At 36.4% G+C, this 15081-nt stretch overlaps 1 protein-coding gene across 4 annotated transcripts in view; it reads right to left on the minus strand.

The window, feature by feature from the left end:
- Positions 1 to 15081, minus strand: part of SHOC2 (SHOC2 leucine rich repeat scaffold protein) — a 145319-nt gene that overhangs the window by 93984 nt on the left and 36254 nt on the right. For 2 of the 4 annotated variants that reach the window (XM_027851604.1, XM_027851602.1), the window contains exon 2: positions 845 to 1785. In XM_027851604.1, coding sequence (XP_027707405.1) covers positions 845 to 1547 — 703 coding nt within the window. In that variant the 5' untranslated portion in view covers positions 1548 to 1785. Of the gene's footprint in view, positions 1 to 844; positions 1786 to 2206; positions 2379 to 15081 lie in introns of those variants that run through there. The other 2 variants (XM_027851601.1, XM_027851603.1) reach the window with 2 other exon arrangements.

Consider the following 15081-nt stretch of genomic DNA (forward strand, 5'->3'; position numbering starts at 1 on the left):
AACAAATTAAATGATAATCCCATTATCTTCTGCACTGTTCAGACCACACTTGAATTAATGTTTGGTTCTATGCACCATATTTTAGAAGGGACATTGATTGGGTAGCCTGCCTGGATTCAGGATAAAGTAACCAAGATGGTTAGGGGACTCAAGAGTAATCAAAGGAAATGGGTGTAAAGCCTGGATAAAACTTTGAGGCATCAAGATATTTGAACAGTTGTAGAAGAAGGGTTAGAGTTAAATCCTTTTGCTTAACTCCAAAGAACAGAACCAGGACAATTAGGTGGTAATTATGAGGCTATCACTGTTAGACTATTATAAGGAAGAATTTACTATTGGAGTAGTCCTCCAACAGAATAGACTGCCTCAAGAGATGGAGATTTTTTCACTACTGGAATTATTCAGATGGAAATCTGATGATCACCTGTTAGAGATGCTGTGATTTCAACCTTGAGGCAGAGGTATAACTGAATGACCTCTGAAGCTCATTCCAATTCTAAAATCCTATGATCCTTTTCTCCACTTAAAGAATAATCTTCATCTGAAACAATAACCATTGTCTTCATATGAAAGATGCACCTTTACATCTATATAAAGTTGTCTGAATCCATTATGCATACATTCTGAGGATGATAACATTTATACTAGTGTTCTTAGGATTATGTCATCATGCTGTTGATACTGCTAAAAGCTCAAGAATCAAAGTTTGCTGAAAGTCTTATAATGAAGGTAAAATAAAAAAAGAAGTTCATGTATTCACTGACACAAACCTACAATTCTTCACAAAAACATTTAGCATCCTAAACACACGAAAAAAAAAAAATCACAATCAAAAATCTCTTACCAATTTCAGCAGGTAGTTGTTTGATTTTGTTTTCCCGAATGCTAAGCATGATAAGTTTTGACAAATTTTTGATATCCTTTTCCACAGTAGTGATTCGATTAAAACGAAGGTAAAGAGTGGTGAGAGAATCTAGCCTATACACCACTGAGGGAATTTCTCTCAGTTTGTTATGCCGTAGGTCAAGCATTCGAAGCTTCTTCAAGTTATCAAGAGAGTCAGGCAAACTGGTCAGTGAGTTCTCACTCAGTGCCAGTGTTACTAGATTCACTAAACAGCCTACCTCTGCTGGGAGAGACTGTAATTTGTTACTGTATAAATAAAGTTCTGTTAGCTGTGTCAATTCTTTGATTGATGAAGGAAGCATGTGTATAGATCTCTTGGATAAGTCCAATCGCATTGAATTCTCTTCCCGGCATTTGTTTAGCTCTTTAATCACTTCAGCATTGCTAGATTTTTTTCGAGTCCCAGGAGCTGGATTGGGGCGTTTGATAGTATTGTCCACAGAAAAAGCCACACCTGGCTGTGCAGCACTGGAGTCTTTCTTTCCATCTTTGGCATCTTTCCCTTTGGTCTTAGGTTCCTTTTCTTTGCTCTCTTTTCCAAAACCTCCAGAAGCCTTTGCCTCCTTTTCTCTCTCCTTGGCTGATGGCACTTTAGGGTCTTTCTCTTTACAGTCTTTTTCTTTTCCTAGACTGCTACTCATGATGACTCAAGCTAGAGCAAGCACTACATGAACTTCTTTTATTTTGTTTATAACAACAAACTGAAATTCAAGGCTGAAGGTACGGGGATCCTACAGTCAAAAATGTTGGTTTGAAGTAGCAACTTGTATAAAGTGACATCCATCTGCTGTTACATGATGGTTTTGAAGGCACTGTACCCAAACTTGATAACACATTCCAACTAGTAAAAAGGTGAAGGTCAAAGGCTCATTAGAATTCCTGCAATGTAATACAAAAAGAGTCAATGTTAGGTTACTTTAAAATATATGATTTTTATCAATCACTTGTGCCTAAAAACATGATGACCTCAGAAAGACCTTCCCACTTAACTTCACAGGAGGGCTCCATCTCTCCTAAAACACTACTTCATTTTACCCAATATAGGTTCAATAATTAAATTAAAAACCCTATAGAATATGCAGATTTGTGTCTACATAGCAGTCAACCCAGGAAGCTTTTATGTTTGCAAATAAACATTTGCTCTCCACAAGGTTCAAGGGAAGAGAACCTATATCTTGGCTACATACTGGGGAAGATACAAAGTTTAAGACATGATTCCAGTTCTCATGGAAATTAATAATAAAAACTTAAATTTATACAGAGCTTTAAGGCTTACAAAGTATATTAGCTAGCCACTTACTGACAATAATCTGCTTAGATCAACAGATCCCAAGAAAATCAAAAAAGGAGGCAGCATGGTGTGAAAAGAGGACTGGATTTGAAGAGACCTGGGTCTCAATCTCAGTTCTGACCTTTAATAGCTGAATGACTTAGGCAAGTCACTTAACCTCTCTGAACATCAGTTTTCTCATCTGTAAAAGAGACAATTGTTTACAAAAGTCAAGTGAAATTCAAAGCTGAAAGTATAAAGGTACTACACAATCAAAAACACTGTCTGTAACAAACCTTATATTCCCTGCCTCACAGGCCTGTTATGGGAAAAGAACTTGATAAAACTGAAAATGCTCCATAAGCATTACATATTATGCAAGAGTGAAGAGCCTGTGACCTGGCTCCCCTTAATCCTGGGATGCTTAACCCAGGGTTACTACATTTGTTTTTCAAAATAATTTTATTCTGATAACTAGTTCACTATAATTGGCTTCCATGACAATCCTATGTATTTTATTATGCCTTCAAAAACATTATTCTGAAAAGGGATCCATAGGTTCCACCAAACTGACAAAACAACAAAGGTTAAGAATCTCTTCCCCCTTAAAAACAGCAAGAAGCTTGTCAACACAGTGTCCTAGAGATAAAAGTAAATAAAACAGCACACACTAGGGCATCAATAACCCTAGATTCTAATCTTGACTCTAACACAATCTTACTAAGCCAGTTCCTCATTCAGAGCCTTAGTTTCCCCCATTTGTAGGATATGGGAGTTGGACTAGATGGCCCTAAGACCCTTACCATCTTTGATATTCTGTGGAATTCATGGTTGATGGACTATAAGTGATGATAGATTTGAACCTGAGTAACAAAGAAAGGGATGATATTAATGATGCAAATAGGGAGCTCTAAGGGCTAGGAGGATAAATAAGCATGGATGTAATCAAAAGAACTAAAAGGAAAGTAGTAATAATACAGTCTAGACTTTCTAGAACTGTCCCACATTTAAAGATTATTGTGATAGGGAAGAAATAACAATAGAAAAAAGCTTTATCATACTATCTGTCCCAATACGGAGTTCAGAAAATATGGACACCTATTTCAGTGAAAGGATCCAGAACTCAAAGCAGCAATACAGGATTATATGTTTGGCTGACAACAGAGTATAGAACTCTATGAAATTGCAAGAAGGCAGAGTTAGGTTCAATGAGGGTTGTTTTTCATAACCTTTTGATATTTTTTACCTTTTATCCCTAAAAATGAATTTCATTATTTTGTCAAATTCTTTAAAATATCCCATGGATAATTTGATTGATATAGTAATAAATTTGTATAGCAATTTGAACAGTATGGTAATTTTTACTATATTGCTAAGGTCTAATCATGAACATGGAATATATCTCCAATTACTTTTCTTCCTTTATTTCTATTTTTTAAAAACTGTTTTATAATTATATTTATATAAATCAAAATTGTTTTGCCTCCTTATTTTTCTTTTTTTTTTCTTTTTAGGCAATTGGGGTTAAGTGATTTGCCCAGGGTCACACAGCTAGTAAGTGTCAAGTGTTTGATCTGAGGCTGGATTTGACCTCAGGTCCTCCTGACTTTAGGGCCAGTGCTGTACCCACTGCGCCACCTAGTTGCCCCCTAATTTATTTTTCCTATTTTTGTTGCTATAGCTCGTATTTTAATAGTGGAGGCAGTGACTACTTCACTCCTGAACTTTATGAGAAAGCCAGTGATCCCAAGAAGCAAAGGTGAGGAAGGAGAACATTCCACTCATGGGGGAGAGCAAGTAACTAGACACAAAGATGAAAGATGGAACAGTCTGCATGACAAAGAGCAAACAGGTCAATATAGCTATTCCCCAGAATGTGTGGAAGGGACGATTATATAAGAAGACTGGAGAAGGTAGAAGGGGTCAGATTGTGAAGACCTTTAAATATCAAAGACAAGAGTTTCTATTTCATCCTAGAGTTATCAGGGAGTCACTAGAGTGAACTGAGTTGTAACAGGGTCAGATCTATACTTTAAGAAAATCACTTTGGTAGAGCTTTATGAAAAATACATGGGAGAGACTTAAGACAAAGAGACCAATTAGGATATCATAGTGGTCCAGGCATAAGGTGATAAGAAGCACAGTGGTGGCTAGATAAGTTAAGAAAAAGGAACATATGTTAAAACTGTGGTGATGAAATGACACAATATGTCAACTAATTAGATTTTGGATAAGTGAAAAAAAGAAGTAGAGGATAACCAGGGATAAGAACCTTAGTGACTTAAAGGAAGGTAGTGCTCTTGACAACACTAGGTAAGTTTGAGAACAGGGTTAGGTTTGGGGAGAGAAAAGGGGATCTGTTTTGGACAAGTAGAGTTTGAGATGCACCTCCAGGGAACCCGGTTTTAGATGTCCAATAGATTGTTGATGATGCAGGATGGGGGCTAAGAAGAGGCTAAGGGAGGATATAAAAATCTGAGAGTCATTTGAGATGACACTGAGAGATGATAAACGAAGATGAGAGTTGATCAGGCTTCAGAGAGAGAATGTAAAGAAAAAAAAGAGAAGATGTCCCAGGACATAGTTTTGGTGTATATACCTAGAGTTAGTGGGCATGAAATGGATGATGAACCAAAAGAAACAGATTGAGAGGTATGAAGATAACCAAGAGAGCAATGTGTTATGAAAATCCAGAAAAGAATCCAGTGTCAGCTGCAACACAGGTCAAGAAAGATAAGGACAGAGAAAAGGCCACCAGATCTGGCAATTGAGAGATCACTGGTAACTCTAAGTTTTCCTAAGAAAGAAGAGTAATAGGATAACTGCTGGAAATGATAGACTATCTAGTAAAGGTTTTCTAGGATAAGGAGGACTTAGGTATATTTTTAATCAGGAATGAAAGACCCAGAATAAAGGGAAAATTGAAGACTGGTGAGAGAGCAGGTGTAATGACTGTGGGAACAATAAGCTGGAGAGGATGGGAAGGAACAGGATTCAAGGGGACATGCAAAAGTCTGGCCCTGGGAAGAAGAACAACCTCCTCAGCAAAGTTAAAAGGAAAATAGTGGATGATGAAGTTGTGAGTTGAAGATCCAGGAAAAAGAAGAAGCTTAAGGTAAATGAACTCAATTCTAGGTAAGGAATGAGGCTAGGTTTTCTGTTGAGAACATGGGCGGGGAGGGGGGAGAAAAGAGGTTCTAGGGTAAACTTGAGAAGAGAAGGATTGGAAAAGCTACAGTGGTAAAAAGCATAGCAAATCAGTTAAGGTGGAATAAGAGGATTGCTTTGCTGCAGGGAAAGCCCAGCTGAGATAAGATAAATCTGCAGTAGAACTAGTCAGCACAGTCCTATAACTTCCTCTAATTTCAAAGAGGCAAGAGATCTGTATTCTGCTACATGCTTAAAGGTAGGCAATTTCCTATTCATAACAATGTATTGTAGATGATTGAGAAAGGCCTTCATAACTGAAACATTACTGTACCAATTGTGCCCTTCTGGCTACTTTGTCTTACAAACAAATCTCTGTGACCCAGAACTATTTGCAACCAAATGGAATCTATTAAATTCCTTCAATCTAAGAAGCTGTTTCCTACATTTAATTTAAACTACTTTGGTTTAATTATTGAAAAAAATAATATAATCTGGTTTAAATATGAAGTCTTATTTATATATAGGTTAAATGACTGTAATAGCCATAACCCTGAAAAGTTGCTTTGAGATGAGTTTTTGTACAGTAAACCCAATTTTCCCCATTGACTATCATTATAAAACTTTAGATACATTCTTTGGAAAATTTTTACCCTGAGATACTATTTTCTTACAAAATTATATTTTAAAGATGATTATTAATATTCAAGTCATAAAACGAATATAATAGATGGAATCATTTTTATATTTAATACAATGGCTTCAAAATCTAAAGAAAAACAATAGTTTGGGTGAATTGTATATAATTAACTAAAAGAGCACTCAGTTTCTACCAAACTTCCTTATCCAGTAATTATTCAAATATTTGTTGAAAGCCAAATTAACACTGAAAGGGAAAAAAAAAATTTAAGAGGGGATCTCTGAAGTCTTAATAGTTTACAATCTAAGTAGGTATACAAAAACTACAAGGAAATAGTTAATCATGTATTACCTACACTGTTAGTTAATATAGCAAATGAATATTCTGAATTCAGAGAAAGAAGAGATGGATGTGGTCATCCATGTTGGGGGAAATGATACTATGGATGGTATGAAACCAAATCTGGATCTTCAACAATAAGTAGAGGTTAGAGAGACAGAGGAGAGATGGAAGGGTGCTCCAACCTGAAAGATATAGCCTGATTTGGAGTCAGGTGTCAGGAGTCAGGCTTAAGCCAGGCTTAAGCCAGGCATGTAAGCAAATATCAGGCACTTAAGAAATGCTAGTGGATTGATTAACTGATTTCCTGTTGTGGGAGACAGACCTGGATAGGTAAAGTGGTAGAAATCATTAAAATTAAAAAATCATTAAATCACTGAATTAAGAATTTAAATTTTTACCATGAACATAAAATCATACAATCGAAAAACATTCTAGTAAGCAGAAATGAGTTAGTTGATCTGAAGATATTAGCATAATGTATTGGAGGGAGCATAGTGAAGTCCAAAGACCTGATTCCATTCATAGGTCTGCCATTGACTTACTATGTGATCGTGAGCAAGAAATTTTTCGTCCTCCATTTTCTTCATCTGCATAATGATAGGATTAGAATAGAGAGCATTAACATTCTCAAAGATTTTTTAAAAGGTAGAAATTAAAGAATATAACAAAGGAACTGATTTAAATACTCCAATCCATGATTTAGTTTGGTTTGGGGTACTTCATTCACCCATGTAGAACTCAAGGTAACACTTTAGTAGACAGTCCCCTAACTACCAACATTCTTTTAACAAGATTGTTCAAAATATAGCAGCAAACAAACAAAAATACACAAGATTAAATTATTAGAAGACTACATAAGCTAAAACATACCTGGAGAAGATTCTGGGAAGATGGCGGAGTAGGTCAGAAAATTCTAAGCTCTCAAGATTTTCCTCCACAAAAGAGATGAAATAGTGCCTCTGGGCAAACATTAAGTAGTAAAAATAAGTAAGAGTAGGAGAAGAACAGGGGTCCTCCTGGGACAATCAGAGAAGATCTGAAAAAAAGTCTCAGGATGAGGTTTGGTCCCTGTGAAGAGAAACACCTGTGGGCTAGGTCCTAGGTCCCCTTAAACAACAAGCAGTAAGTCCTGGGGTTAGCAACGTTGGGAGGCTGCCTCCACCCCAGCCACAGGAACTTTTACCCCTAGGACAGTGAGGAGTGTTGGGCATCTGAGCCAGAGAAGATAAAGGGAACCTCTGCTGACAAGGAACACCAGACCCAGCTGTGCTGCAGAAATGCTAGACATGCTGTAGGAGGTGAGAAGGAAACAGCACATCCTGGGTGAATGCAGATGCACTGAGTAGAGAGGAATAACATGATTAGACTTTAAAAAAAAATCACTTTGGCAGCTATGTGGAGGTAAAGTGGGGAGAAGAAAGACTTGAGCTAGGGAGATCAAATAGGAGAATGCTAGAATAGTCTAGGGGAGAAGTGATAGAGCCTGCAACTAGGGTGGTAGCTATATATGGAGTGATTACCACATAATAAGTGCTTAATAAATGCAGAACTGACTCCGTAGAGAGAAGGAAAAAGATTGGGAAAGATGTTGTGGAGGTAGAAACTAGATTTGGCAACTGATTAGATATAGAGAGTGAAGGGTCAATAATGACACAAACGTTGTTTATCTATGTCAGGGCTTCTGAAACTTTTTCCACTAGCAACTCCTTCAGCACTTCTTAAACTATAAGTTACAACTCCAGATTCAAGGTGACTGGTGTCCTCAAAAGAAAGAGGAGTTTAGAAGATGAGTAGATTTGGAGAGGATGACTGTTTTTATCATGTTGAGTCTGAAGTGTCTATGGAAGGAACATCCAGTTTTTGAAGTCCAATAGGCAGCTGATTTGGAATGGGGCTCAAAAGAGAAACTAAGACTAGACATATAGATCTGTTAATCATCTGACTCTGTGGTCCAATATTTTGAACTCAAGTAAAAGATTAGCAATTTAATAGAAATATTAGAAGAAATTAATAGAAATAAGAGAAGGTAATATGCTGGATGACAGGATGACAGGACCAGTCAAGCAACCCTGTCAAACAAGACAAGGCTGGTCTATCATGACCTTTATAAATGAAGATATATCAACACTTAATGATCACTGCTCCATTTCTAAACTTCATAAGTCATCCCTTAAAGAGTATATCCTAGAATTTTTTTTTCCTTAGGTTTCTAAGTCAAATTTATTGATATATAATTTTCAGATTGGATCCCCTTTCCTTTTCTGAAAATCAAGATTTTCTCCTTTCACAATTCTAAATCACCTTTCCCAATTTCCCTCCTAATTTTAACTGCATTAGATTTGTGTATAAATTTTTTTAAATTTTATATAATCTAAATTGGCCCATTTTATCTTATGAAATCCTTTCTATATCTTGTTTAGTCATGAACTCTTCCCCTAGCCACAAATCTAAAACAGGGTTCTGCAAATGACTGCCTGATCTGGTCCCCTACTTGTTTTTGTACAACCTGCAAGCTAAAAATGGTTATACCACTTTTGAATAAAGTTTTATTGTATTTTAAAACCTTAAAAACTATTCTAAGCTCCCTGCCATACAAAACCAGTCTGGTTCTGGGGAGGGATTTGGGGAGACCTGGCCCACAAGCAATAGCTTGCTGACTCCCTGATCTAAAAGGTAATTTCTTCCTTGCTCCTCGAAGTTGCTTAAAATGTCTTTTTGTTGTTTCAGTTTTTTTTTTTTTATGTCTAAGTCATTTATCTGGATATAAGATGGGAAATATTGGTCTATGCCTAACTTCTGCCAAATCGTCTTCCAATCTTCCCAGCAGTTTGCATCAGATAATGAGATGTTACCCCAGCAGGGTCTTTAGGGTCTATGACACTGAGCTTGTTTGCTTCTGTATATTGTATACCAAACTGAATCAACTGATCAACTTGTTTTTCAAACCAATACCAAACGATCTTAATGATAATTGCTTTGTAATATAATTTAAGATATGGTACTAGTTAGATCTTTTATCTTCCCACTTTTTTTTCATTATTACCCTTGAAATTCTTAAACTTTTATTCCTTCACATGAATGTCATTATTATTCTTTCTAGCTCTATGCTACTAGCTATACATATAATATATACATATACATTTATATATACATATACATAGCTAGCTATGCTTTCTAGCTCTTTGCTACTTTTGATTGGTATGGCACTGAATAAGAAAATGAATTTTGGGAGTGTTGTCATTTTTATTACATTGGCTCAACCTTCCCATGAAAAATTAATATTTCTCCTTAGATGCTGTCTTTATTTCTGCAGACAAGACTTTACAATTGGATTCACAGAGTTTCTGGTTGTGTCTTAGTTTAAAAAAAAAAAAGATTCCATAATATTTTATAGCTTCAATACTTATTTTTAATGGATATTCTTTCTAGCTCTTCCTGTAGGTTTTTGTTGGCAATATACAGGAATGGTAATAATTTGTGGATATATAAAATATCTTGCAATTGTGCTGAATTTATTGTTTCAATAAATTTTTAGATAATTCTTTAGGGTTTAAGTAAATCATCATACACATAATTGTTTCCTACTTATTTATTCCTTCAATTTCTCTTTCTTTTCTTATTACCATAGCTAGTATTTCTAATACTATATCAAACAGTAGTGTTGGTAATGGGTATCCTTGCTTTACTCCTGATCTTTAGGAAATGTCACTAACTTTTCTCCATTACATATAATGTTTCCTCTGGATTTAGATAGTTTCTTCTAGGTTTCGGATACTTGCTATATTAGGAAAAGGTACATTTATTCCTACACTTTATAGTGTTTTGTTTTTTAACAGAGACAAGTACTGGATTTTGTCAAAAGACTTTTCAGCATCTGTTGATATAATCATGTGGTTTTTCTTATTTATATTAACATCACAAATTATATTTATAATCTTATTTTCAACCAAGATTTCCTTCCCAGTATAAATCCAATCCGGTAGCTTAGACCAGCACATTATATCATGTTCCATAATACATTCCCAATGGATACATTGGGATCTCTTATTTTTTTTAATTTTTTTTTTTTTTTACATTTTAAGTTCTGGGCTATTTCCCACTCCCCACCCCCAACTCAAACTAGAGAGGACCACCATTTGACAAAGATATATATAATACCTACGTATATAGTAATATGTATATAGATATATGTGTAAAATATACTATGCATACTTCTATTTATCAGTTTTTTCTCTAGAGATGGATAGCATCTTCCTTCATTGGTCCTGTGTAGTTGATATGAATATTTATAATACTCAGAACATCTTATTCTTCAAACAATATTGGTGTTACTGTATACTTGGTTCTGCTCATTTCACTTTTCATTATTTCATGCAAGTCTTTCCCTTACTTTGCTAAAATCTCAACTGTTCATCATTTCTTACAGCACAGTAGTATTCCATTGCAATCATATACCATATAACTGAGGCCTGCTCTGTCTTTGCCTGCGAGAGCTAAGCTGAGCTACACTTCTCTCCTGCCTGGTGCAGCAGACCTTTCCTGTCAACCTTCCATGTTGTCTTGGACTAGAAACTTGTTTCACTCTGTCTTTTTGTGGGTTCTTTAGTTATTCCCCAACTGATGGGCAACCACTCTATTTCCAGTTCTTTGCCACCACAAAGAGAGCTGCTATAAACATTTTAGAATACATAATTTATTTTCTTTTGTCCCTGATCACTATGGGAAACAGACCTAATGAAGTAGTACTGCTGGATCAAAGGGTAAACACAGTTTTATAGCTTTTTAGGCATAATTCCAGATTGTTCTCCAAAATGGTTGATTCAGTTCACAGTTCCACCAACACTGTATTAGCGTCCTAATTTTTCCATATCCCTTCTAACATTTGTCATTTCCCCCTTCTATCATTTTAGCCAATCTGATATCTCAAAGATGTTTTAATTTGCATTTCTTTAATCAATAATTATTTAGAGCATTTTTATATGACTAGATATAGCTTTGATTTCTTCATCTGAAAACTGCCTGTTCATATCCTTTGACTATTTATAATTAGGTAATTATTCTTATTCTTATAAATTTGACAAAGTTCTCTATATATTTGAGATATGAGACTTTTATCTAAGAAACTATCTATGAAGTTCCCCCCCCAATTTTCTGGTTTCCTTCTAATCTTGGCTACACTGGTTTTATTTATACAAAAAACTTTTTTATTATGGGGATCTTAACATTAAAGATCATACAATAAAAAATTTAGAAGAGGACATCACATACATCTTACAACTATAGGTAGATGTACTCTTAGGCAAACAAGAGATAGAAGAAATTACAAACAATAAAAGAGATCATTTTGATTACATAATATTGAGCTTCTGCACAGAAAAAATTAATGCACCTAGAATGAGAAGGGAAGTGGTTGAATGGGGAAAAAAAAATCTTTGTATCAAATGTCTCTACTGTTTGGTATTCAACATATATAAACTACTATTGTGCTATAAGAAATGATGAGCAGGCAGACCTCAAAAACACCTGGAAAGACTTGCACGGACTGATGCTGAGTGAAGTGTACACAGTAACAGACACGTTGTGAGATGACTAACATCAATAGACTTAGCCCTTCTCAGCAAGGCAAGGATCTAAGACATCTCCAAAAGTCTCTTGATAGAAAATGTTATCCACATCCAAAGAAAGAACTATGGAGTTTGAATGCAGATCGAAGCATAATATTTGTTATTTTTTTTCTTCTGTTTTGTTTTTTCTTTCTTGTGGTTCCTCCTATTGGCTCTAATTCTTCCTTACAACATCACTAATGTGAAAACGTTTAATAGGAATGTATATGTATAGCCTGTATCAGATTGTGCACCATCTTGGGGAGGGAGGGGGAGAAAAATGTAAAACTCAAAAGCATATGGAAGTGACTCTTGATAAATCAAAATAAATTAATAAAAAAAGATATATAAACAATTAACAAATATGTATGTACATACACACACACACACACACACACACACACCATTCTCCAACAGATCACTGGTCAAAGGATAAGAATAAATAGTCCTCAAAAGGAAATTTGCAATGTATTCATAATCACATTAAAGAATTCTATAGAGGCGTAGCGAAGATGGCAGTGACTTGCGTGAGCTCTCCTCCAAGCCTCTCCAAATATCTATTAAAAAAGGCTCTAAATAAATTCTAGAGCAGAAGAACCCACAAAAAGACAGAGTGAAACAAGTTTCTAGTCCAAGACAACATGGAAGGTTGACAGGAAAGGTCTGCTGCACCAGGCAGGAGAGGAGTGTAGCTCAGCTTAGCTCTCGCAGGCAAAGACAGAGCAGGCCTCAGGTGACTGAATCACAGATAACTATGGCAGTTTCCAGACTTCTTAATCCACAACCACCAAAGACAACAACAGGAACAATCTGTTTGACCTGGGTGAGAGAGGAACATGGTCCAGTCCTAGCCCTAGCACAGCCATAGGGCGGTGGCCAGAGCAGCAGCAGCTCCCTCTGGAGCTCTAAGCCTACAGACGGTGGGGGGATCAAATGGCTGACCAGAGGGGGATTGCATAGATATCGTTGCTGGTGCTGAGGCAGGATTCTCTTGCTTTGCCCATGCATGGATCTGGGTCGCAGCTCTGGATGGCAGTCCTGGGGCGAGGGAAGAGTGCTTGTGGTCACTCATAGACCAGAGCCCAGGCCAGGAACAGAGTAAACACTTCTCTTTTGATCATACCACCTTGGAAGTATCTGTGAAAACAGATGCACAAAACCCCTGAAGCGTGAGACAGAAGTACATTCTCCACACTGGAAGCAGACCCCTACCTTAACAAAGAGTTTAAAACTCAAGTAACTGGCTGGGAACATGAGCAAACAGCACAAAAAAGTCAGACCACAGAATCTGTCTTTGGTGACAAAGAAGATAAAAACATATAACCAGAAGAAGACAACAAAGTCAAAGCTCCTACATCCAAAGCCTCCAAGAAAAATATGAATCAGTCCCAGGCCATGGAAGAGCTCAAATAGGATTTTGAGAAGCAAGTAAGAGAAACAGAGGAAAAACTGGAAAGAGAAATGAGAGTGATACAAGAAAATCATGAAAAACAACTCATCATCTTCCTAAAGGAGACCCAAAAAATACTGAAGAACACCTTAAAAAACAGCCTAGGGGCAGCTAGGTAGTGCAATGGATAGAGCACCGGCCCTGAAGTCAGGAGGACATGAGTTCAAATCCAGCCTCAGACCAAACACTTGACACTACTTGTGTGAACCTGGGCAAGTCACTTAAACCCCAATTGCCTAAAAATTTAAAAAAAAAATAGCCTAACTCAAATGACAAAAGCCAATGAGGAGAAGAATGCCTTAAAAAGCAGAATTGGCCAAATGGAAAAGGAGGTTCAAAAGCTGACTGAAGAAAATACTTCCTTAAAAATTAGAATGGATCAAATAGAAGCTAATGACTCTATGAGAAATCAAGAAATTATAAAACAAAACCAAAAGAATGAAAAATAAGAAGAGAATGTGAAATATCTCATTGGAAAAACAACTGAACTGGAAAACAGATCTAGGAGAGATAACTTAAAAATTACTGGACCATCTGAAAGCCATGAGCAAAAAAAGAGCCTAGACATCATCTTTCAAGAAATTATGAAGGAAAACTGCCCTGGTATTTTAGAACCAGAGGGCAAAATAGAAAATGAAAGAATCTACCAATCACCTCCTGAAAGTGATCCCCAAAGGAAAACCCCTAGGAATGTTATAGCCAAATTCCAGAGTTCCCAGGTCAAGGAGAAAATATTGCAAGCAACCAGAAAGAAACAATTCAAGTACTGTGAAAACACAACACAAGATTTAGCAGCTTCTATATTAAGGGACCAGAGGGCTTGGAATATGATATTCCAAAGGCCAAAGGAGATAGGATTACAACCAAGAATCACCTACCCAGCAAAACTGAGTATAATCCTTCATGGGGGAAAAAATTGACATTCAGGGAAATAGAGGACTTTCAAGCATTCTTGATGAAAAGACCAGAGCTGAATACAACATCTGACTTTCAAATACAAGACTCAACAGAAGCATGAAGAGGTAAACAGGAAACAGAAATCACAAGGGACTTATTAAAGTTGAACTGTTTACATTCCTACATGGAAAGATGATATTTGTAACTCATGAGACCTTTCTCAGTATTAGAGTAGTTGGAGGGGAAAAAAGATAGATAGATAGATAGATAGATAGATAGATAGATAGATAGACAGATGGCACAGGGTGAGTTGAAGATGAAGGGATGGTATCTAAAAAATAAAATTAAGGAGTGAAAAAGGATCATACTGGGAGGAGAAAAAGGAGAGGTAGAATGGGGTAAATTATCTCACATAAAACAGACAAGAAAAAGCTTGTACAGTGGAGGGGAAGTGGGGGAAGATGAGGGGGAACGAGTGAATCTTATTGGAATTGGCTTAAGGAGGGAATAACATACACATTCAATTGGGTATGGAAATCTATCTTAACCTATAGAAAAATAGGGTGCAAGGTGATGAGAGTAGGGGGATGATAGAAGACAGAACAGATTGGAGGAGGTGGTAATCAAAGCAAACTCTTCTGAGGAGGGACAGGGTTAAAAGAGAGAATAGAATAAATGGGCGGTGGGATAGGATGAAGGGAAATATAGTTAGTGTTTCATAACATGACTACTATGGAAGTGTTTTATATGACTATATATGTATAACATGCATCGAGGTGCTTGCCTCCTCAATGAGGGTAGGTGGGGAGGGAGGAAGGGAGAAAAT

The sequence above is a fragment of the Vombatus ursinus genome, unplaced genomic scaffold (assembly GCF_900497805.2).
Source record: "Vombatus ursinus unplaced genomic scaffold, bare-nosed wombat genome assembly UNPS02009205.1, whole genome shotgun sequence".
Lineage (NCBI taxonomy): Eukaryota > Metazoa > Chordata > Mammalia > Diprotodontia > Vombatidae > Vombatus > Vombatus ursinus.